The sequence below is a fragment of the Mobula birostris genome, chromosome 7, assembly GCF_030028105.1.
Source record: "Mobula birostris isolate sMobBir1 chromosome 7, sMobBir1.hap1, whole genome shotgun sequence".
NCBI classification, from domain to species: Eukaryota; Metazoa; Chordata; class Chondrichthyes; order Myliobatiformes; family Myliobatidae; genus Mobula; species Mobula birostris.
Window position 1 is genome coordinate 20,793,098 of NC_092376.1, and position 23,124 is coordinate 20,816,221.

The window sequence follows — 23,124 nt, forward strand, 5'->3', positions numbered from 1 at the left end:
AGCTTTTTTGGTGGATAAATCCTAAGTTTAAAATATTTAACTCTGTTGAAATTAATAGCTATAGGCAAATTAATGAGAAAATAATTGGAATTTTCTGTCATCCTAAATTCCCATATAACAGCAATACAGCTTTACATTTAACTGCCTGTCAAAGCAGATTTTTTTTCTGTTGATGTAATTTAATTTTATTAAAAGTGAGTAGTATGAACTATACCTATACAAGTTGTCTGTAAACACTCATGTGCTTTGGCAGCATGTTACCCTGAAATACTTCTATGTGGTTTATTAAGCTGTAACCTAACTTCGTCATATTAAAAAATGCAAAATTTAGTGGGTTTGGGGTTAACTCATTTAACTGGAAGGAACTTTACATTGATAAATGGCATCAAAATCTACAAGAGACTGATTGGTTTCTTTATCTAGCAAACATTCGCACTGTTACAAACTTAGGTATAATTATTTTAATTGTCACATTGTGAAAGCAATAATACATGTAGTAAAACATAACAATTTTATTTTTAATTTTAACTATTTTGAAATCCATTGATTTCTGTTTCAAGGCTGTAATATTTACTGTAACATTCATATATTTTACATGATGTATGTTTTTAAATATGACTACTCAATAACTAATTGATACTAACTGTTCTTTACTATGTTTTTAGATATTACATAGTACAGGTCTGGAGTTTCAGCACCAAATTGAGGAAGCTAAGGATTTGGACCAACTGATAAAAATTCATTACAGATATTTATCTACAATTTATGATCGTTGTTTACTGCGGGAAAAAGTAAGCTAATTTGATTGTTCCGAGTTTAAGGTTCCCTGAAATTTGAATCTTGATGTTCTGAAACGGCTTTTGAGGTAGATTTTAACCATGTAACAATTAGAAGGAATTTTCTAACAAGTAATATAACATTTTTGCATGAAATATTGTTGCAGTAATCAGAAAGACAGCCAGTAAGTAATTTTATCAAAACAAATCCTTTCAAATCTGCCTAATATATTTCAATTATAGTCACTTGAACAGATTATGCTGTTACATGTGGTATTTAATAAATGCGTTACGAAATTTCTTTCAGATAAGCTTTGTGAAGGAAGCAATCATGAAAGTTCTGAATTTGGTTCTAATGTTTGCAGATCGCTGGCAAACTAGCTTAGGAGCTTCAAAGTACGTAGCATGTATCTTATGTTTATGATCTTTAAATATTGGCAATTGTACATTAAAATTCTTCTTTCAATCCTCCACCTATTGAAAATTCAGCATTACTGAAACAGCCCAGAAGTTACTAAAATGGAGTAAAATGTGTTTGTATTTTGTTCTGTTGATATGGAGTAATTTCTTAAAATGAGAAATAATGTCTTATCATATTCTGCAGGTTCAGAATCAGGTTTATTATCATTGACATATGTTGTGATATCTAGTGTTTTCCAGCAACAGAATGGTGGAATACTTAAAATATGCTATAACTTATTATAAGAAATAGATATTTAAAAAAGTAAGTAAGTAGTGCAAAGAAGGAAAGCAAAAATAGTGAAATGGTGTTCATGGGTTCATTGTCTGTTCATAAATCTGATGGTGGAGGGGAAGAAGCTGGTCCTAAAACGCTGAGTGTGTGTCTTCAGGCTCCCGTATCACATCTCTGATGGTAGTCATGAGAAGAGGGCATGTCCTGTCTAGTATTGGTCCTTAGTGGTAGATGCTCCCTTTCTGAGGCACCAACTTTTGAAGATGTCCTCAATGGTTGAAAGACTAGTGCCCATGATGGAGCTGGCTAAGTTTACAGCCCTTTGCAGCTTTTTTCATTCCTATGCAGTGGCCTCTCCATACCAGAAGGTGATTCAACCAGTTGGAACACTCTCCATGATTCATCTCTAGAAATATGTTAGAGCCTTTGGTGACATACCAAATTTCTTCAAACTTCAAATGAAATACAGCTGCCTGCTTGCCCTCTTTGTAATGTTAGGCCCAGAATAGATTTTCAGAGATGTTGACACCCAGGAACTTAAAACTGTTCACCCTTTCCACTGCTGACCACTCATTAAGGACTGGTGTGTGTTTCCTCGATTTTCCCCTTTTGAAGACCACAATCAATTCCTTGGTCTTACTGACGTTGAGTGCAAAGTTGTTTTTGTGACACCACTCAACCAGCTGAACTATTTCGCTCCCATACGCCTCTTCGTCATCTTCTAAGGCTCTGCCAGCCACAGTTGTATCATCAATGAAGTTATAGATGGTGCTTGCACTGTGTCTAACCACTCAGACATGGTTGTAGAGAGAGTAGAGCAGCAAGCTAAACACAAATCCTTGATGTACGCCATTGTTGATTGTCAGTGAGGAAGAGATGTTGTTTCAGATCTGCACTGATTGTGCTCTCCCATCGAGGAAGTCAAAGATTCAGTTGCAGAGGAAGCCTGTTGATTAGTACTGAGGGTATGATAGTGTTGAATGCTGAGCTGTAATCAATAAACTGCATTCTGACATTCAATAGGTATTGCTGTTTTCAAGGTGGTCCATAGCTAAGTGGAAAGCCAATGAGATTGCATCCATTTTAGACCTATTGTGGTAGGCAAATTGAGATGGGTTCAGGTTCTTGCTTCGGCAGGAGTTAATTCTAGTCATGATCAGCCTCTCAAAGGACTTCATCACAGTAGATGTGAGGACAATTGGGCAATGATCATGAGGTAGCTCACTCTGCTCTTCTTGGGCACTGGTAGGTTTGATGACCTTTAGAAGCAGGTAGGAACCTCCAACTGCAGCAATGAGAGATTGAAGATGTTCTTGAACACTCCAGTCCGTTGATTTGCACGTTTTCAGTGTCCTACCGGATATACCATTGGGGCTTGAGGCCTTGCAAATGTTCACCCTCTTGAAAGATGAGTGTTGAGCTCATCTGGGAATGAAGACTAACAGCCATTTATAATGTTAAGTTTCACTTAGTAGGAAGTGATGGCTTGAAAACCCTGCCGGAGCTGACATGCATCCGACTTTATCTCTACTTCACTCGGTTTTGCTTTATCATTCTTAAGATAGTCTTCAGTAGGTTGCACCTGGTCGTCTTGTAGAGTTCTAGATTACCGATCTTGAACATTTAATTGCTGTGCGCATTCCTCAACTTTGACTTGTTTTCCTGATCTCCGTGTTACAGTGATGCATTCCAACTGTTTGGCTATTTTTGCATCATCTTTTGAATTAGTGTTGGCCATAGAAAAAATGTATTTTATATCTTTTTATTCATATTATTTTTAAAGTTCTGTTGCACCTGGTATAACAAATCACAAAGTATGTAATTTTTATTTTGATCATGGGTTCAGTGTTTTTCAAGGATAGGTCTTATGAAGTGTTTTCATTTCTACATAACTTTGTCAGATATTACCTATTTGCGGTAAACCTTTTTTAAATTTATGCATTATTACCTGCAGCAATGCACAAAAGCCAGAGGAATTGAGGGGCAGGCAGCATCCAGGGAGAAAAATAGACCTTCCAGGACAAGACCCTTCAGCTGGACTGACCCGAAATGTCCATCGTCCATTTCTCTCCATAGATGCTGCCTACTGAATTCCTCCATTTTTTAGTGTGTTTCTCCAGGTTCCAGAATCTACAGTTATTTGTGTTTGTATCATGTATTATTGCCTGTATGTTCTGCTTTGTAGTTGAGCAATGGAAGGGATCTTGCAACTATATTATTTGAGGATTCTTCGCAACCAAAATAGTACACTGAATGATTACACTTTTTGCGGTAAGGTGTGAAAGGCTGGTATAAATTGAAAAGGCAACACGAGAAAATCTGCGGATGCTGGAAATTCAAGCAACACACACAAAATGCTGGTGGAACGCAGCAGGCCAGGCAGCATCAATAGGAAGAAGTACAGTCGACATTTCGGGCTGAGACCCTTCGTCAGGACTAACTGAAAGAAGAGATGGTAAGAGATTGGGGGGGGCAGCTGAAATGATAGGAGAAGACAGGAGGGGGAGGGATGAAGCTAAGAGCTGGAAAGTTGATTGGTAAAAGGGAATACAGAGCTGGAGAAGGAGGAGGATCATGGGGGCCTCGGGAGGGGGGGGAAGAAAGGGGGAGGGGAGCCCAGAGGAAGATGGAGAGCAGGTAAGAAGTGATTGTGAGAGGGACAGCGAGAGAGGAAAAAAGTGGGGGGGGGGAATAAATAAATAAGGGATGGGGTAAGAAGGGGAGGAGGGGCATTAACAGAGTTAGAGAATTCAATGTTCATGCCATCAGGTTGGAGGCTACCCAGACGGAATATGAGGTGTTATTCCTCCAACCTGTCTCCATCTTGAAAGTAGAGGAGGCCATGGATTGACATATCAGAATGGAATGGGACGTGGAATTAAAATGTGTGGCCACTGGGAGATCCTGCTTTCTCTGGCAGACAGAGCGTAGGTGTTCAGCGAAATGGTCTCCCAGTCTGCGTCAGGTCTCACCAATATAGGAACTCACGATGAAGGAACAACACCTTATATTCTGTCTGGGTAGCCTCCAACCTGATGGCATGAACATTGATTTCTCTAACTTCTGTTAATGCCCCTCCTCCCCTTCTTACCCCATCCCTTATTTATTTATTATTTCCCCTCCCTTTTTTTCCCTCTCTCAATCATCCTTGCCTGCTCTCCATCTTCCTCTGGGCACCCCTCCCCCTTTCTTTCTCCCATCCCATGATCCTCCCCCTTCTCCAGCTCTGTATCCCTTTTGCCAATCAACTTTCCAGCTCTTAGCTTCATCCCTCCCCCTCCTGTCTTCTCCTATCATTTTGGATCTCTTCTCCCCTTCCCACTTTCAAATCTCTTACTATCTCTTCTTTCAGTTAGTCCTGACGAAGGGTCTCGGACCGAAATGTCAACTTTACTTCTTCCTATTGATGCTGCCTGGCCTGATAAATTGAAAGGTATATGATATACTAATCTAAAAAAGTATGTAGATATGACTGCAGTTTCTCTCTCTCTCTCTCTCTCTCTCTCTCTCTCCATTTACTTATATTTATATCTCACTCAGAAATTTATAGAAAACATAACACATATGTGGAACTGATTCTAGAGCTGAAGTTGCATGTCACCACCTTTTATTTTTTTCTAGGATTGAATCTATTGAGAAAATGGAATCTGACTTCAAAAACTGCCATATGTTTCTGGTGACAGTATTAAACAAGGCTGTTTGTCGAGGATCATTTCCTCACCGTAAGTCTGCTTGTTTTTTAAAAATTGTTGAGAGTAGCCATCAAGTCTATTCTGGTTAAGGGGCTAATGCCTTCATGAGAGAATGAATTGTTGAATGCCAAAATAATAAGAAAAATATCTGTGGTTTCATTTTGCTTAACCACATTGCTGTTTATAGAACAGCTGTCCTTGTGCTTGCTGCAAAGAAAATATTTAAGGTCATTTTGATTTTATAGATGCCCTTTTAAATCAAGGGAAATAACCGTCAACAAGGTTTTTTCCACTTCAGTGCCCATCGATTGCTGTAATAGCTTAACTGAAATCTGTCACAGAATATCAGTACTATAAATCAGCTATTTAAATATCAACTATTTAGCAGTGGTGATTTCTGTGCACAATTGATTCCAGAAACTAAAATGAAAAATCAAACATTGTTTTGAAACAAAAACAATTTTTCTCGAAGTATTCAGCAGATGAAAGCATCATGTTCAGAGAGAATGTGAACATATGCCCACCCCGTTGAGCCTTTCTAATATTTTCCATTTTCATTACAGATTTCTGGCTCATGCCTTTCCTGTGTTGAATACTGTTTTGAATTTGTTGTCAAGAGTACCTGTTTTGTAAATAGTGATTTACAGAATCAGTGATATGTGTACAAGCAGTTAGTTTGATTGTGTGGAATTGTTTCGAAATGTTTAGAAATATGGTCAAATCAACTTTTAAATTTAGTACATATTGTAAGTTTCAGTTTATAAGGTTCCCACTTCTCGACAACTATTGGTTTTCTGCCTGAACTGCAATGCATGACAAGATACAATCAGGGACTATGGTTAGATGCCATCAAGGTAATGTATTTAGAGCAGCGATCAGTATATGGATTGTGTCTTTAATTATTTTAGCTCATCTCTGCAGAATGCATTGATTATGGCACGGATGTGGGTTATTGATTCTGATTTTGGTTTGGTGGGTGTTAGATGAAATAATCCAACATAAACAGAGGCCATTCGCCTGATTCTGGTTGGCACTCAACACAATCCAAGCCTTAGTTCTAATCCTGCAAGGTATACTTCTCTGTCCCTTGATTTCTTCCTTTAATTCTGTCTTCACTGTTGATCTGTTCACTGGTTCAGTCAAACTTCAAAAGTGAGTTCAATAGCTGTTCCCATTTGAGATCAAAATTTCCCCCTCATCTCCAATAAGCTCTTTCGCTGAATCTTGTGACTGGATCTCTTGCTGAAGAGTGACACTGAACACACCTTTTATGCTTGTGCTGTTATGACCCTTGTTTAATTCTTAATAGCTTCATAACATTGTATCCGAAACAGAAGAACAAGAAGGCTACTAAGTTCTTTTTGCTGTGCCATTCAATAAGCTGATTGCTGATCTTTTATCTCTGCTGCTTTTCTGCACTTACGCAGTTTCCCTTGCTTCATGTTGTAACGTGGATGAAATTACCGGAGAGACAGATTCACTGGTAGATACAAAGCAGCTTCTTTATTTAACACAACAAGGTACAGCAGACATCTACGTATGGAGATGCTTTCGGTAGAAAGGTCTGCTAGCTCAATGTGGGCTCGATATTTCTATGCTAAACACAAAGGCAATCGCTACTTAAAAAGTTATAGACAATTCATAGATAATGCTTCCTATTGAAGCTACACACAGACAAATCACACCATCCTTTCCTTCCGACGCCAACGTGTCTGGGTTGGTATCTACAGCCTTTAGGAAAGTAAGTTAAGTTTACGATACATTTATTTGGCGTATGTGCTAACATAGAAGACAATTAATATTTTTAATGTATAGATAATACTGTCTTTGAAACTACAGCATCAGGTCAAACTACGGAACTACGGTGCCAGAAGCACCTGGTGTTCACACCCTTTTAGGAAGTGCATTGTCAAACAGTTAAAATAGAAGTCTGGTGGCCAAAATCATTTAAGTGTAAACAAATCACCTACCCAAAAAAACTCACTCTAACACTTCACTGAAATCCTAAAAGTCAAGTCAGGTCAAATCAAGTTTATTGTCATTTAACTATATACATGTATATTATGTATATAACCATATAGTATATATCGAAACAAGACAACATTTCCTCAAACCAAGGTGTAAGGCACAGAAAACACATTGGCATCTTCTTAATTCTAAGGAATGAAGTTCCAGTTTAAAAAGTTTCCCTTTATTTCTGGTTTCTTGTATCAAATTAGTGCTGCATTTGTCAATATTAATTCAGCAGCTTCACAAAGTGTCAAGAGCACAAAGTTAGCAGTACATAGTGTTACGTACCCCGTAACTGGGTTGCCAAACCAGCAGAAATAGATCACTCAGTTGGAGTCTGGATTACTGGAACTAAGAAAGTTTTATTAGAGAAATAAGCAACACAGTACTCTAATAGTAAGGATATAAATGCAACAGTTCAGCAATGATAAACACACATGTACACAGAATTAGGATTACAGGATCAATCAAGCTCTATCGTCGTCTAGGGGTAAATGACCAGTTTCAAAGTGATGCAAAGTTCAGTTCAATTGAGTTCAGTTCAGTTCACAGTAATCACTGCCGTGGCGATGGACGGGTGGGGGGGGGGAAGGAGAGAGAGAGCAAAAGCGAATGAATATTCAAACAGCTTCCACACAGACCTTCGATATCCTTCGCAGTCAGCTTTCGGGCGAGCCCTTTGTAATGTCTTCTGAGGTCACCGACTGTGACCCCTCCATTTTCAGATACGATCGCTCCTCTGCGGTGAACCTGGCACCCAGGCAAGGGCGGACACACACCAGGTTCCCGCCGATCGTACCTTTCCACCCTGTGCGTCTATGGCTTGGTCCCGTGACCAGCCCTCCAAAACTCCCACCGACTTGTGGGAGGCGCACCGCTTCCAGGGTCTCGTTACCTCGTGGTGTCGTGTGTGTTGCCTTAGCGAACCTGTCCCTTTTTATCCCCCTGCTGGGGTATCGCCTGTCCATCACTTCAAACAGTTCAGGGTTCAAAGAGGAGCCGATCTTGACAGCTCTCAGACCGTGTCTCCTTCTGTTAAACTCTCCCGTCCCTTCATTAACATCTCCAAATGCTGCTCCATTGTCTTCCTTATCTCTGTTTCTCCTGAAGACAGGTGGCAGACCAACTGCTGATCCCACTGGTGCCAGCACAGGACAGTTAACATCTTAGTCTATGTGTACTTTCGTCACACCCCTCACTTTTAAGGATTTTTACCGGGGTAAAAATTACAAACATGAATACATTATTTGATACACACAGATATACATCTTCACCAGCTATTTGGCTAATACGGCGAATTTTAAGTTGTCAACACCTGACAGACAGTCAGCAATCACATTTTCTGTTCCTTTTATATGTGTTATTAATAATCCCTTAAACCAGGCTCCAACTTAGCAAACTTCATAGGGGCCAAAAACACCGATGAATTGCGATCAATGTAACCTCTCATTGGGTTTCGTCCCAGACCACAACAACAAGGGTCGTCCCATTCCGATTTAGTTTTCTCTCGCAAGGGCTTAGTAGGAGGGGGAGGGGTAGTAACCGCAGAGTTATTGCAAAACTTCCTACAGTACCCCACCATCTTCAAGAGCCTTCTGAGGGCCCTCTTGTCTGTCGGGGTTGGGATGTCAGAGATAGCCCGCACTTTAGCTTGCATCGCTGCTAGCTGCCCCTGTGTTACCACAATTCCCAGATAAGTGACCTTCATGTGGCCGAACTCATTTTTTTCAAGGTTCACTATCAAGCTGACTTCAGAGAGCCGTATCATATCACCAATACACACTTCTGTGTTCGTCAGCCCTTTCATCACTGAATCACTCATTCTATAGGTGTGTTGCTCACTAGGCTGACCCAGCATGACAAACACCACCCAACGTCCCAGTTCTTTGCATCGCCTCGGGACAATCAAACACACGTGTGCGAGCCGTTTAATTACTTCTCCTAAAGAGTCGCTTTGTTCGGGGATTAAGGGAGAGACCTTATCAGCAGAGCTGGCCAAAACAATAGCCTTCTCCCATCTGGTCGATACCATGCTCATCTTTTCAAAATGGTTTTTTTCTCTTATCAGGGGGACCCTAGCTTCATTGATTTCCGCGCTAACACCGACTAGGTTTGTTAGGATATCAAAAGCCTGTGACCGTCTCAGTTCACGTCTGCCATAATCAATAACATCCTTCCTCCTGTGCAGCCGGTAAACCTCTTTCATGATTCCACCAACTGTTTCCTCCAGCACCTCAAAATGTCCACCAAGGGGTACCTTGTGGGCCAGGTTAAAAATCTCATCCCCATAACTCTTTTGCACCACCCCCCATTCCTCATCTGTGGGTACGGTACTTGGTCTCCCTTTCTTCCTTAGCACTTCCTCCTCCACACAATAGCCTACTGGCCCCCTTCTTAATTCTGCGTCAGAGAGAGCTGTCTCCGCCAAAACCATCAGCCCCTTTTCTTACTCCTGCGCCTGCACAAATTCCTTCCTGGCTAATGCTAAGTCTGTCTCAGCTCCCTCACTACCTCTTGTTTCACTACACTCCTTCTTTTCACTTTCTACCTCCTCCTGGTACGTCTCAGCTAAATTTACTTCGGCAGTCCCGGGATGAACCTGTGAGTCCATGGGCGGGGCCTCAATGCTGGCAGGCTGACCTGTCAATCTCACGGCTGGGAACACGATTCTCCCGGCGAGGTCATTACCGAGCAAGACTTCCACGCCTTTCATCGGTAATTCGGGCCTCACCCTGATCGTGACTAGTCCAGAGACCAGGTTGCTTTGTAGGTGTATCTGGTGCAAAGGGACTGCCTCTGTCCCTTCCCCAATACCTTTGACCTTGACCTCCCCAGTCTGGGTCCCTGTGCTAAACCCTAATACACTCTTCAATATCAATGACTGACACGCTCCCGTGTCTCTCCAGATCTGCACTGGAACTGGTTTTAACCCCTCCTTCACTGACACCAATCTGGCCGAGATAAACCTCTCGCGCCCTTCCTGAACTTTGGCAGACCTTTCCTCTCCTAGCGGTTCGTTTACCAGCTCGATACAGCCAGTCAAAATCACCGTTTTTCCTTTTCCCGTCTCCTCCTTTGGGGCAAAGCACCTGGACGCAAAGTGTCTGACTTTCCCACAATTATAACAGATGACCCCAGGAGACTTCCTACCAGACTGCTCCCGGTCTACCTTATCCTTCTCACTAGTCCCCGGCTTACTTTCTGACTTTTCTGGTGGACTCTCCCCGCCGTCCGGACTACCCTTCTGGTAGCCTTTACTCGGGGCAAACTTCATATTATGCGTCAACGTGTACTCATCCGCTAACTTAGCAGTTGCGGCTAACATGGCTGCCTCTTTCTCATCTATGTAGGGTCTCATACCCTCAGGGACACAACCTTTAAACTGCTCAATCAGGATCAGCTGTAGCAGTCTGTCATAATCCCCATCCATCCCCTTTGCACCAACGCTCACAATATGTCTGCATCTCACGGGCAAACTCTAAGTACGTGCGGTCCCACTGCTTCCTCGCATTCCGGAACCTCTGCCGGTATGCCTCCGGGACCAACTCATAAATCCTGAGGATGGCCTCTTTCACCACCTCATACCTCTGGGCATCTTCCGCGGACAAAGCTGAGTAAGCTTGTTGGGCTTTCCCTTTTAGTACACTCTGAAACAAAACAGCCCACTTATCCCTCGGCCAGTCCTGACTTGTAGCAACTTTTTCGAAATGGAGAAAGTACCGATCCACATCGGTATCGTCAAATGGAACCAGCCTAACCTCCTGGGTGGCCCTGAACCCTCCACCTTGGTTCAGCATGGGCCCCTGCTCTGCCCTTATCTTTAACTTCTCCAGCTCAAATTCCCTTTCCCTCTGCCTCTCTTCTCGCTCCAACTGCCTCTCTCTCTCTTGCCTTTGTCGTTCTAACTGTTTCTCTTTCTCCTGCCTTTCTAACTGCTTCTCTTCTCGCTCCAACTGCCTCTCTCTCTCTTGCCACTGTCGTTCTAACTGTTTCTCTTCATGTTCTAGCTGCCGTACCCGGAACTCGTGCTCGAGTCTCAATTTTTCAATCTGCATCTCTACTGTGTCTTCAGCAGGTTTTTCAATAGACACCACCTCCAGCTCCCTTGGGGAAACACACCTTTAGATACATAGTGCTCTAGATAGCTCTGTGCATCTCCTCTCTCCTCATTGTCGACTTCCCCTTAACAAGATTCAACCGTTTGGCCACAGCTGCCAATTCCGCTTTCCTGGCATCCTCTAATGCCTCCAAGGTCGGCGCCTTTAGAAATTCCTCAATCTCCATTTCTGCTGTTTGCCCTTTCTTTCTTTCGGGAATTTTAACCCAATCAATTTACTCCGTCCCAAATTTAGCATTCAAAATCGCGGACGAGAACCCCACTTATGTTATATCGAAACAAGACAACATTTCCTCAAACCAAGGTGTAAGGCACAGAAAACACATTGGCATCTTCTTAATTCTAAGGAATGAAGTTCCAGTTTTAAAAATTTCCCTTTATTTCTGGTTTCTTGTATCAAATTAGTGCTGCATTTGTCAATATTAATTCAACAGCTTCACAAAGTGTCAAGAGCACAAAGTTAGCAGTACATAGTGTTACGTACCCCGTAACTGGGTTGCCAAACCAGCAGAAATGGATCACTCAGTTGGAGTCTGGATTACTGGAACTAAGAAAGTTTTATTAGAGAAATAAGCAACACAGTACTCTAATAGTAAGGATATAAATGCAACAGTTCAGCAATGATAAACACACATGTACACAGAATTAGGATTAAAGGAGCAATCAAGCTCTATCGTCGTCTAGGGGTAAATGACCGGTTTCAAAGTGACGCAAAGTTCAGTTCAGTTCACAGTAATCACTGCCATGGCGATGGACGGGTGGGGGGGGGGGGAGGAGAGAGAGCAAAAGCGAATGAATATTCAAATGGCTTCCACACAGACCTTCGATATTCTTCGCAGTCAGCTTTCGGGCGAGCCCTTTGTAATGTCTTTTGAGGTCACCGACTGTGACCCCTCCATTTTCAGATACGATCGCTCCTCTGCGGTGAACCTGGCACCCAGGCAAGGGCGGACACACACCAGGTTCCCGCCGATCGTACCTTTCCACCCTGTGCGTCTATGGCTTGGTCCCGTGACCAGCCCTCCAAAACTCCCACCGACTTGTGGGAGGCGCACCGCTTCCAGGGTCTCGTTACCTCGTGGTGTCGTGTGTGTTGCCTTAGCGAACCTGTCCCTTTTTATCCCCCTGCTGGGGTATCGCCTGTCCATCACTTCAAACAGTTCAGGGTTCAAAGAGGAGCCGATCTTGACAGCTCTCAGACCGTGTCTCCTTCTGTTAAACTCTCCCGTCCCTTCATTAACATCTCCAAATGCTGCTCCATTGTCTTCCTTATCTCTCTTTCTCCTGAAGACAGGTGGCAGACCAACTGCTGATCCCACTGGTGCCAGCACAGGACAGTTAACATCTTAGTCTATGTGTACTTTCGTCACAATAGAAACATAGAAAATAGGTGCAAGAGTAGGCTATTCGGCCCTTCGAGCCTGCACTGCCATTCAGTATGATCATGGCTGATAATCCAACTCAGAACCCTATACCTGCCTTCTCTCCATACCCCCGATCCCTTTAGCCATAAGGGCCATATCTAACTCCCTCTTAATTATAGCCAATGAACTGGCCTCAACTGTTTCCTGTGGCAGAGAATTCCACAGACTCACCACTCTCTGTGTGAAGAAGTTTTTCCTAATCTCGGTCCTAAAAGGCTTCCCCTTTATCCTCAAACTACGTACTGTATGTGATGTCTGAAATTTTGTGGTGAAACATTGAAATTACAAGGAACTGAACAAATTAATTTGCGTGTTGAATCTTTAATAAGATGTACCTGCATTGTTTTTATAATAAAGGCCAGTTATGACTTTAATAGATAATCTGATTTCTTTTTAACTCAACAGTGGAATCCTTGGCATCATCTTTAATGGCAGGAATGGAACAAAGTTAATGGTGGCTATCATGAAGATGCTTCGACAAAGCATTGCATTGGAATATCCTCGGACTGCCTTGTTGGAACCCTTTTAAATGAGCTCATAAAGTTGTACTTGCTACAATCCTCAGTGGCAGGCGATTACACAAAAATACCTTCTAACTGTGATGCCATCTAAGAGCGGTGGCTGTAGTTAATAAGTCTTGATAAGTTTTTTCAAAAGCCAATCCAAAATGTAAAAGCATGTGCTCACAATTACTAAATGGCTGCTGGTTGGTATTACATTATAAAGTATCATCATAAATTAATGTTAATTTTTCAGTCATTTTCAGTAATATTCATGTAGTCTCAGTGAGACAGGAACCTGTTTAATATTCATTGCATTGTCTATGTTTATTCTAAAATAAAAAAAATAATTGTCTTTATACTACTGAATAAAGCTAATGAAACGGGTATCTGGCAAGGGAAGAATCCTCATTAATTAAATTGTGCAATGGTTATTGCAACAATTTGGGCAAATTTCAGCAGATGAGATTTAAGACTAAATTTGAAGCATTTTGGATTCAAAATGAAAGTTGGGTTAAACATAATGGCTTGTATAGGTGACTTACGATTTTATTGGTAGCCTTTGAAAGTGCAAAATCTAACAAACGTAGCCAACTGGTCAGGTGACCGTGTCGTGGTGTCACAGCTGTTCCTCCCTCTTATCTATCCATACCCCTTTTCCCAGCAACTTAAAACAAACTTGGTATTTCTCTCTTTTATCTAATTCTGACAGAGGCTGTTTGATTCGAAACAACAACTCTCTCTTTCCACAGGTGTGTGTTTCCTGCACCTTTTGGCTTTGTTTCAGTATTTCCAGCATCATCAGTTTTATTGATTTTCATTTGGAAAAATCAAGAATCCTTCAGTGTTTTGTTAACGGAAAATGTTAAGTGACAGCATACACATGCATTCACCAGAATTCAGCTGTATGTAACTGCAAATGCCATTTGGCCTGTTTACACTTTCATAAGTGTTGATGCGTTTGTCACAAGGGAACAGAAACCACTCTGCCTTTCACTGTATACTTTTAAAAGTATAACTATAAATCTCTCAAATCTCTCTCTCCCTCACTAGGTTAAAGCTATTAAAATAATACATAAACATTTTGTAGCTAATTGAAGAATTTTTTTGATGGCATTGATTCTATTTTGCAGGTCATGGATTCAAATTGTTATTTCCATTTTCTGCTCTGTTGCTCGTTCTGAATTCAATGCTGTCTTTTGTGGTTTTAAGTCAAATGGAAAGAAACAGTGCAAAACTGATACTGTTCACAAAAGTATTCATGTTATTTGTACTTCCCTCTTTGTGGTTCATGCTGGTCAGAATGTACAATATTTTCAAAGTTCAAAGTAAGTTTATTATCAAAGTACATGTATATAAGACAATAGGATACAGGAGCAGAATTAGACCATTTGGCCCATCCAGTCTGCTTCACCATTTCATCATGTCTGATCCATTTTCCCTCTCAGCCCCAATCTCCTTCCTTCTCCCCAAATTTCTTCATGTTCTAACTAATCAAGAATTATCGGCCTCTGCTTTAAATATACCCAATGACTTGGCCTCCACAGCTGCCTGTGGCAACGAATTCCACAGATTCACCACTCTCTGGCTGAAGAAATTCTTCCTCATCTCCATTCTGTAGTTGTGTCCTATGGCCTTTTATTTCTTCTACCAAAGTGCATGACCATACATTTCCCAGCACTGTATTACATCTGCCGTTTTTGTCCATTCTCCTAATTTGTCTTAAGTCCTTGGGTAGCCTCCCTACTTCTCAAAACGACCTGCCTTTCCACCCATCTTCGTATCATGTCCAAACTTCCATCATCCAAATCATTGACATATAATGTAAAAAGTAATGCTCCCTACACAGACCCCTGTGAAGCACCACTAATCACTGGCAGCCAATCAGAAAAGACTCCCTTTATTTTCACTCTTTGCTTGCTGCCCATCACCCAATGCTCTATCCATACTAGTATCTTTCCTTTAGTACCATGGGCTGTTAACTTGTGAAGCAGCTTTGTGTGTGGCACTTTGTCAAAGGTCTCCTGAAAATCCAAGTACACAACATCCACCAATTCTCTTCTGTCTATCTTGCGTGTTATTTCTTCAAATGTATATATCACCATATACTACCTTGAGATCAATTTTCTTGGAGACGTTCATAGTAGAACAAAGAAGTACAATAGAGTCAATGAAAAACTGCACGCAAAGAATGACAAGCAACCAATGTGCAAAGGATGAACCATGCAAATAAATAAATAATACCAAAGACATGAGTTGTAGAGTCCTTCCTTGAAAGTTAGTCCATAGATTGTGGAATCAGTTCTGTGTTAAAGTGAATGAAGTTGCCCATGCTGGTTCAGGAGTCTGATGATTGAAGGATTTTGTGTTAATTTTTGATGCCTTTTAAGAAATTATGTATATTTACATGTTTGTGATTTTGTTTTTTATAGAAACAGCTTTGACTATAATTAGATGTAATTTATAATGGGTCAATTCATCTACCAGCATGTTTTTGGGATGTGGGATGAAGTTGGAACACTGAAAGGAAATCCACAGGGAGCACCTAAGGTCAAGATAATGCCCTGGGGCTGTGAGGTAGTAGCACTAACTAGCACTAACATTTCCTGTAAGATTTATTTGTAATTTACAGCTTATTTTAGAGTCTCTTGTGAAAATGTTCCCTCCACAATGATTTCAAAACAAGAGAAAATCTGCAGATGTTGGAAATCTGAGCAACACACACAAAATGCTGGAGGAGCTCAGCAGGCCAGGCAGCATCTAGGGGAAGAGTATAGTCAACATTTTGGGCCGAAACCCTTCAGCAAGACTTCAACCAGTGATTGATTGGTTGTCCATTGTATCGGACAAAGACAGTTAAAATTTGTTCAGTTCTTCTGACGTGAATTTCACAAGGAAACCTTGGTGTGGGAGAGAGTTTAAAATGGAAAAGATGTTGCACCAGGGCAATTTCACTCTCTTGACCTCAGAAGTCCAGGTCCAGTGGTACGAATAGTCATCACAAGTAGGCTCTTCCTTGGTTGCAGTTTATGACTGCGACTTCTGTGCCTTGTCATTCCCATTACTATCCACAAAGCGTTGCAGAACTGCCTTTCTGACCTTTGGATCTTACTGTTGATCTCATCCACCCAGTCCACTAGAGCTGACTTTGCGTGCTATGACCGGCATGTCCCTAATTCACCAGTGTAGCTCTCCACAATACTAATAATTTCAAAGATCTTCTATCTTCTAAAGTAAAATGTTACAATCTGTTCTCAGTGGATGTAATTTCTTTGTCCTGGTACCATTCGATAAATCTTGACCACTCTAAGTTCTTTTTTTTAATATGGAAACTTGAGCAATGCACAAAATTCTTAAGTTCAGCCTTACATGAGTTCAATATATCTTTGCTGCTGATCGAAGGATGTATACCAAAGTAAAATTGCTGGAAAAACTCAGCCTGCAACGATATAACTAATATAGTAAAATGAATATAATCCTTCTCTGTGATAGGCTTCAAATTTTGCAGAATCAAATAAAGAGTAAAGATGGTTTATTACTTTCTGCTAGGAAACTTCTGGGCAAAGGACATGGCAATCCCTTCACAAGGAAGTTATACCCTACCTATAATTTTCTGTTCAATGAGATTTACAGGGAGATGTTGTTTCCTGCTGGGCATTGCTGCCTGCTGCTCCTCCAACAGTGCCTTCAGGTCAGCTGCGGGGACCACTGCGCATTGATGTTTCGCTCCCTTAGCTCTGGTACATCTGCTGGCGGAGTAGTGGCAGGGATACCCCCTGCAGCTTCCAATGGTCCCTCAATTTCTGCCCTTCCTCCTCAGCCACAGCCAAAAGCTGCCCTTTTCTGCCTCTTCAGCCAACTCTGGTGGCCCTCCTGAGCCTCACTCCAGTCACTGCTATATCACGGAGAAACCTTGTCGGTGCGCTGATGAATCCCCAGCATCTTCCCTCCAGGGTAGATGATGCTCCTCCAGCCAGCTTCCTTGCCCTCAGCTGCCAGGTCTGGGTACTTCAGCCTCTTCCACTCATGGGCAGCCTTCACCCTTTCCTTCTATGGGATGGTTAACTCAATGAGGAGGACTGTCTTGGCAGCCATGGCCCACAGTACTCTCTGAGTGGAGAGATGTGGTTGTGATTTCTGTGGGGACCTGTAGCTGTGTGCCAAGATCCGCCCCCATGTTCCATTCCTTGCCTGTGGAGAGGAGTCCTGAAGGAGCTGTTGGGCGGGTGCATTCAGCGCTCTTACCAGCCTTAACAAATGGCATGAATTGTCCCGCTGGGGAAAGGCTGCTTTTTGCATCCTTCCTCTAGGATCTCCACCAGCTTCCTTAGAACCTGGTCATGCTGTGATCTGCAGTGCCTTTGGGGCAGCGCAGTCTTGCATCCTGCCAGAATGTGTTGGAGGTTTGCACTGGTATCACACAGGTGGCAGCTATCCTCACTGCTGAATCACTGGTGAAGATTTCGGGGACAGGGCAAGGTATCATACGTTGCCCTGATGAGGAAGCTGAGTCTGGCTTGTGGGAGCTTCCACAGGTCAGACCAGCTGAATGACCTATTGATTGTATCTTCCCATGTTGTCTAACTTCCCTGGCAGCCCTCTGCCACTGCCTTCACACTGTAGTGCTCCTGCTCTGTCCTTGTCGCCTCCTCCACTACCACGGTTTCCTCTCTTTCTTCGAGGTCTTGGACCAGAAACATGCTGCTTTCCCCCAGCTACGTCCTGCATGTTCAGCCTGGACTCTGCCAACAACCTCAGTGATGCAGCCTGCTGATCGCCTAGTCTACTTCAGCTTGAGCTCTCCATTTACAGCCAGTAGGGATTGGGGCATTGGCACTCCTCACCAGTGGGTCGGTGGACTCCCTCAGCTTAGCGACCAATAGGGTTCATCACCCCAGGCTGATGAATCTCAGTGGCAGCTGCAACATGTTCTTCCTGAAGAGGCCAGTGTCCAAGAAACACCAAGGTAGCCCCTGCTATTTCCATATACTTTCTCACTGATGGTTCATATTGTTTGCTTATTCCCATGCAATGTGAATGTTAATATTTCTACACTATTTGTATTCCTTTCATTTCTGACAGAAATTTACACAATATCAAATCAATGTTTTGTTTCCCACTACCTAACATTTTAGAGGATGTGTTTCTTATCAAATTCCATTATCTTATCGTGCAATATATTTTCTGTGGTTGTCCAATCATTTCTCCCTTGAATTTTCGCAGATTGTCAACTTGCCCTTGTCTATATCTTCAGCATCTCTGTATCTGTTCTAGTTCTGCTTCCTCCTTCCCATTTACCTTGTTGCTCTCATGCTGACCCAAAAATAAAAAATGCTGGAAATCTGAAATAATTACAAGCAGGGGAAATCAGCATCTGTAGAGAGAAATAGTCAATGTTTTAGGCCTTTCATCAGATTTCCCTGTTTTGCCAAATCAGTAATCCAATTCTCATCTTGATATTGTAAACACTAAATTTTAGGAAATTGTATCAAAAGGCTGTCAAAATAAAGCATCTGAAACATTCTCTGCTGTTATATGAACAGGCAATAATGCAAATCAAGCTGTTGTACAATCGCATGTTCATATGGCTGGGGAAAATATTTCTGATGCTTTCCTTTGACAAACTTTTGATCGAATTTGCTAAAAATTTAGTGTTTACAATATCAAGATGAGAATTAGATTAATGCACTGTAACGTTTACTGTTGATCAATATATTTACAATTATTTTAATTTATGTTCTGCATCCAAAAGTTACTCTGCTACTGCTGATGTCAGGCAAATATGGTCTTCAATTTCTTTTTTCTGTTCTTTTAGATAATGTTGTTACATTTTCTACCAACTAATTTGTAAGAAATGATCTAGAGTTATATGTTATATTTATCATTATTATTTCTCTTTTTGGATTTGTTATTTTTTGCACATAGGTTGTTATTCGTCTTTGTTGTGTGCAGTTTTTCATCGATTCTATTATAATGTGGTGGCATCCGTTAGTCTCGCAAGACCACGGATCTGCGCCTGGATTCTCCAGGGCGCAGGCCTGGGCAAAGTTTTATGGAAGACCGGCAGCTGCCCATGCAGCAAGTCTCCCCTCTCCACGCCACTGGTGTTGTCCAAGGAAAAGGCAAGGGGTGATACAGCTTGGCACCAGTGACGTCGCAGGAGTTGCCGGAATGAGGTTGAAGGCAGTGTCGGACTGCCTTAGGGACTCCAGCTCCGGATTTGTCCTCAGGGTTTACTCCTGAAGCCTTTCCCATGAGTAGGTATGGCCGCAAGAAAGCGAAGGTTTGAAATCAGAGTTTTCCCTCTCTTGGATGGAATTCCTTCCCAGGCTGACGAGTTCCATCTACCCGAAGTACTGGTTTTAAGGCACCAGGACCTGCCTTCACTTCATCCTGTCAGTAGAAACAGTTCCACCGGGCTTAGAGGCTAAGCCACACGAGAAGGCCAGGAGTTGGTTTTGGTTGTCGGAAGCTATTTGAGTCGCATGCCGTGAGGAGAACTTCTGAGGGAGTGGGAGCTTGTCCCAACTACCACTCCTCGGCTTGACAACCTTGGAACCATTATAATGGAGAATCACTATATTAACACATCCAGAAAGATGGCATCTCAGGTATTTTTTGGGTGCCTTGAACACACCTCAATAATCAGCCAATGGATCCACAAGGCCAGGCAGAAGAAAGGCAAGCTAACAGTCATCTGGTTAGACCTACGGATCAATTCCACATGTCCTCATCCAGGTTGGCCTGGACCAGTACCATATCCCGCCAGTAATGTGAGGGACAATCACCTGCAACCTTAGAGGATTCAAGCTATACTTCACTTCAGGCTACTTTACAACCAGGTGGCAAGACGGAATTCCAACTGGCTGTACCATCTCCCCCTTCTTGTTTGTCATGAGTATGCACCTCCTCATATTAGCAGCTGTAGATGTATCCCAAGGCCCAGTGTTGGAGCTAGGCACCCGACAACCTGCAACATGGAGGTTTATGGATGACATTACAGCAACCACTGTAACCCATGTCTAAGCAAGACGGGTATTGGAAACCCTGGACAACATAGCTACCTGGGTTCGGGTGACCTTCAAGGCTAAGAAGTCCAGATGCATGGTGATCAAAAAGGACAAGGTTACTAGCAAGTTCAGTCTTCAAGTACAGGGAGAAGTTATTCCATTATAGAGGTCAACTCAGTAAAGTGTCTTGGAAAGTGGTTTAATGCAGCAATGATGGACAGCGCCAAATTCACTGACACTGTAAAACTGACTGAAGAGTGACTGAAGAATATCGACAAAACTGGACTCACTGGTAAATTTAACATATGGCAGTATCAAAACAGTCTTCTACCAAGATTGCTCTGGCTTTTCACAGTGTACGAGTTCCCCGTGACCACGGTAGAAGGCATCTGGAGGAAAATCAACAAGCACCTGCGAAGGTGGCTGGAGGTTTCCTCCCCTCCCCAAGTTTTTCTTCAGTGGGGCTCTACATAAGATCAGGCCAGCTACAGCTCCTGTAGTCATCTGTAGTGGAGGAGTTCAAAGTGGCAAAGTGTAGAGTTGTGTTAACACTGAGGGACCCTTGTTAGGTACCCCGTAACTGGGTTGCCAAACCAGCAGAAATGGACCACTCAGTTGGAGTCTGGATTACTGGAACTAAGAAAGTTTTATTAAAGAAATAAGCAACACAGTACTCTAATAGTAAGGATATAAATGCAACAGGTTAGCAATGAATAAACACACATGTACACAGAACTAGGATAACAGGGTCAATCAGCTCTATCGCAGTCTAAGGGTAAAATGTTCAATCACAAGTGACAGAGTTCAGTTTAGTTCAGTTCACAGTAATCGCCGTCGTGCCGTTGGGGAGCGAGAGAGCGAAGACTGATATTCAAATCGTATTCAACAGACCTTTGATATTCCTCGCAGTTAGCTTTCAGGCGAGCCCTTTGTAATGTCTTCTGAGGTCACCGACTGTGACCCCTCCATTCTAGACACGATCGTTCTTCAGCGGTGAACCCAGCACCCAGGCAAGGGTGGACACACACCAGGTTCCCGCCGACCGTATTTTTCCACCCTGTGCGTCTATGGCTTGGCCCGCGACCACACCACCAAAACTCCCACCGACTTGTGGGGGCGCACCGCTTCCAGGGTCTCATTACTTCGTGGTGTCGTGTGTGTTGTCTTAGCGAACCTGCCCCTTTTTATCCCCCTGCTGGGGTATCGCCTGTCCATCACACTTCAAACAGTTCAGGGTTCAAAAGGAGCTGGTCTTGACAATACTCAGACTGGTGTCTCCTTCCGTTAAATTCTCTCGTCTCTTCATTAACATTTCCAAATGCTGCTCCATTGTCTTACTTATCTCTCTCTCCTGAAGACAGGTGGCAGATCAACTGTTGATCCCACTGGTGCTAGCACAGGACAGTTAACATCTTAGTCTATGTGTACTTTTGTAACCCTCTTTCGTCACAGCCTAATGACAAGTTAATAAACCAAGCAGGAGTCACAACAAGATCAGGCCAAAAGTGGGCAGCCAGCTCAGCCATAGACCAGGCAGTGAGGTCCCTCCAGTTGAGAGACATCATCGGCAACCTATGCCTGGGACTGCAAAGCCTTGGCTCAGCACATTTCCAACAATGGGGGAGTGCAAGTGATAGGCATGACATGATCCAGGTAGAGGTGCGAAACCCTGAGGACGAGAGGCGGGTATCAAAGGCAGTGGAGTTGGGATCACAGGGCACGGAATGAAATGGGATCTTCCCAAGCTCAAGATCACTTGGGCAGAGATTTGGAGACTGGAGCCCTTGCGCATTTCTTTCCTCCTGCAGTCCGTGTATGACACTCTCCGTACAACATCACAGCCGCACACATGGGAGCTGAGAGAGGACACTAACTGCAAGCTTTGTGGTCAGCGGCGTTCACTGGCACACATACTGTCAGGATGCAAAAAAATTCAAAAGAAGGACGGTATAGGTGGCACCATGACAAGGTCCTGCTGTCCCTTGCTGACACACTGGAGCAGGAGAGGCAAACAGGGCAGTCATTTTCATCAAGGAGAGGGCTATGCCAATCATATCAAAGAGGCCTAAATCCAACCTGCTGCAAACTGCCAAATCGTGGGAGATGAGGGTCAATGTGGGGATGAAGCTGCAGTTCCTGGAGGTGGTGCAAACCACACTTCGACCAGACATTGTACTGTGGTCCACTGAAAACAAGAAAATCATCCTGGTGGAGCTAATACTACCGTGGGAGGAAGGGTGTGAGGAGGCTCATCAGAGGTAGGACTTCCCAGACCTTACTCCAGGAGTGCAGGGACAAAGGATGGGAGATGTGACTGTTCCCCGTGGTGATCAGCTGTAGAGGGTTCCTGGCAAGGTTGGCATGGAGGTTGCTGCCTGCGCTGGGCCTTGATGAAAGGAGCAAGAACCAAGCAGCTCGCAGGATGAGTGAGGAAGCAAAAATGGTTGTTTGCTGGATATGGAGCAGGTGAGGGGAGTCGAGCTGGAAGTCATGAGCAGATGGATAATGACACTGCTGACCTGTCAACTGGAGAGTGTAGTGGTTAAGGGTTGAAACACTCTATGAAGATTGGGCACCACCTGAAGACATATGCTCAAGTGTTTCTTTGTATTTACTGTGAATGCCCAGAAGAAAATGAATCTCAAGGTAGTATACAGTGACATGTATATACTTTGATAATTAATTTATTTTGAACCTTGACCTATATGGGAACATATATATAATTTGATAATAAATTTATATGAACTTTGACCTTCATTCACAAATGAGTAAATGTTCCATGCAAAGAATGGTTGTGGCTGTTGAAGTATTTCTATGGTTGGGTCATGATGTTCTACGAGTCTGTGGTGGCCAGTGCGATCATGTTTGCTGTTGTGTGCTGGGGCAGCAGGCTGAGGGTAG

At 42.9% G+C, this 23,124-nt stretch overlaps 1 protein-coding gene across 4 annotated transcripts in view; it reads left to right on the forward strand.

Annotated features, from left to right (window-relative positions):
• Positions 1-15,456, forward strand: part of tubgcp5 (tubulin gamma complex component 5) — an 81,139-nt gene extending 65,683 nt beyond the window's left edge. For 2 of the 4 annotated variants that reach the window (XM_072262711.1, XM_072262712.1), the window contains 4 exons: positions 666-791; positions 1,084-1,172; positions 5,092-5,192; positions 13,119-15,456. In XM_072262711.1, coding sequence (XP_072118812.1) covers positions 666-791; positions 1,084-1,172; positions 5,092-5,192; positions 13,119-13,165 — 363 coding nt within the window. In that variant the 3' untranslated portion in view covers positions 13,166-15,456. Of the gene's footprint in view, positions 1-665; positions 792-1,083; positions 1,173-3,655; positions 3,926-5,091; positions 5,193-13,118 lie in introns of those variants that run through there. The other 2 variants (XR_011886552.1, XR_011886551.1) reach the window with 2 other exon arrangements.
• The last annotated feature ends 7,668 nt before the right edge of the window (positions 15,457-23,124 follow it).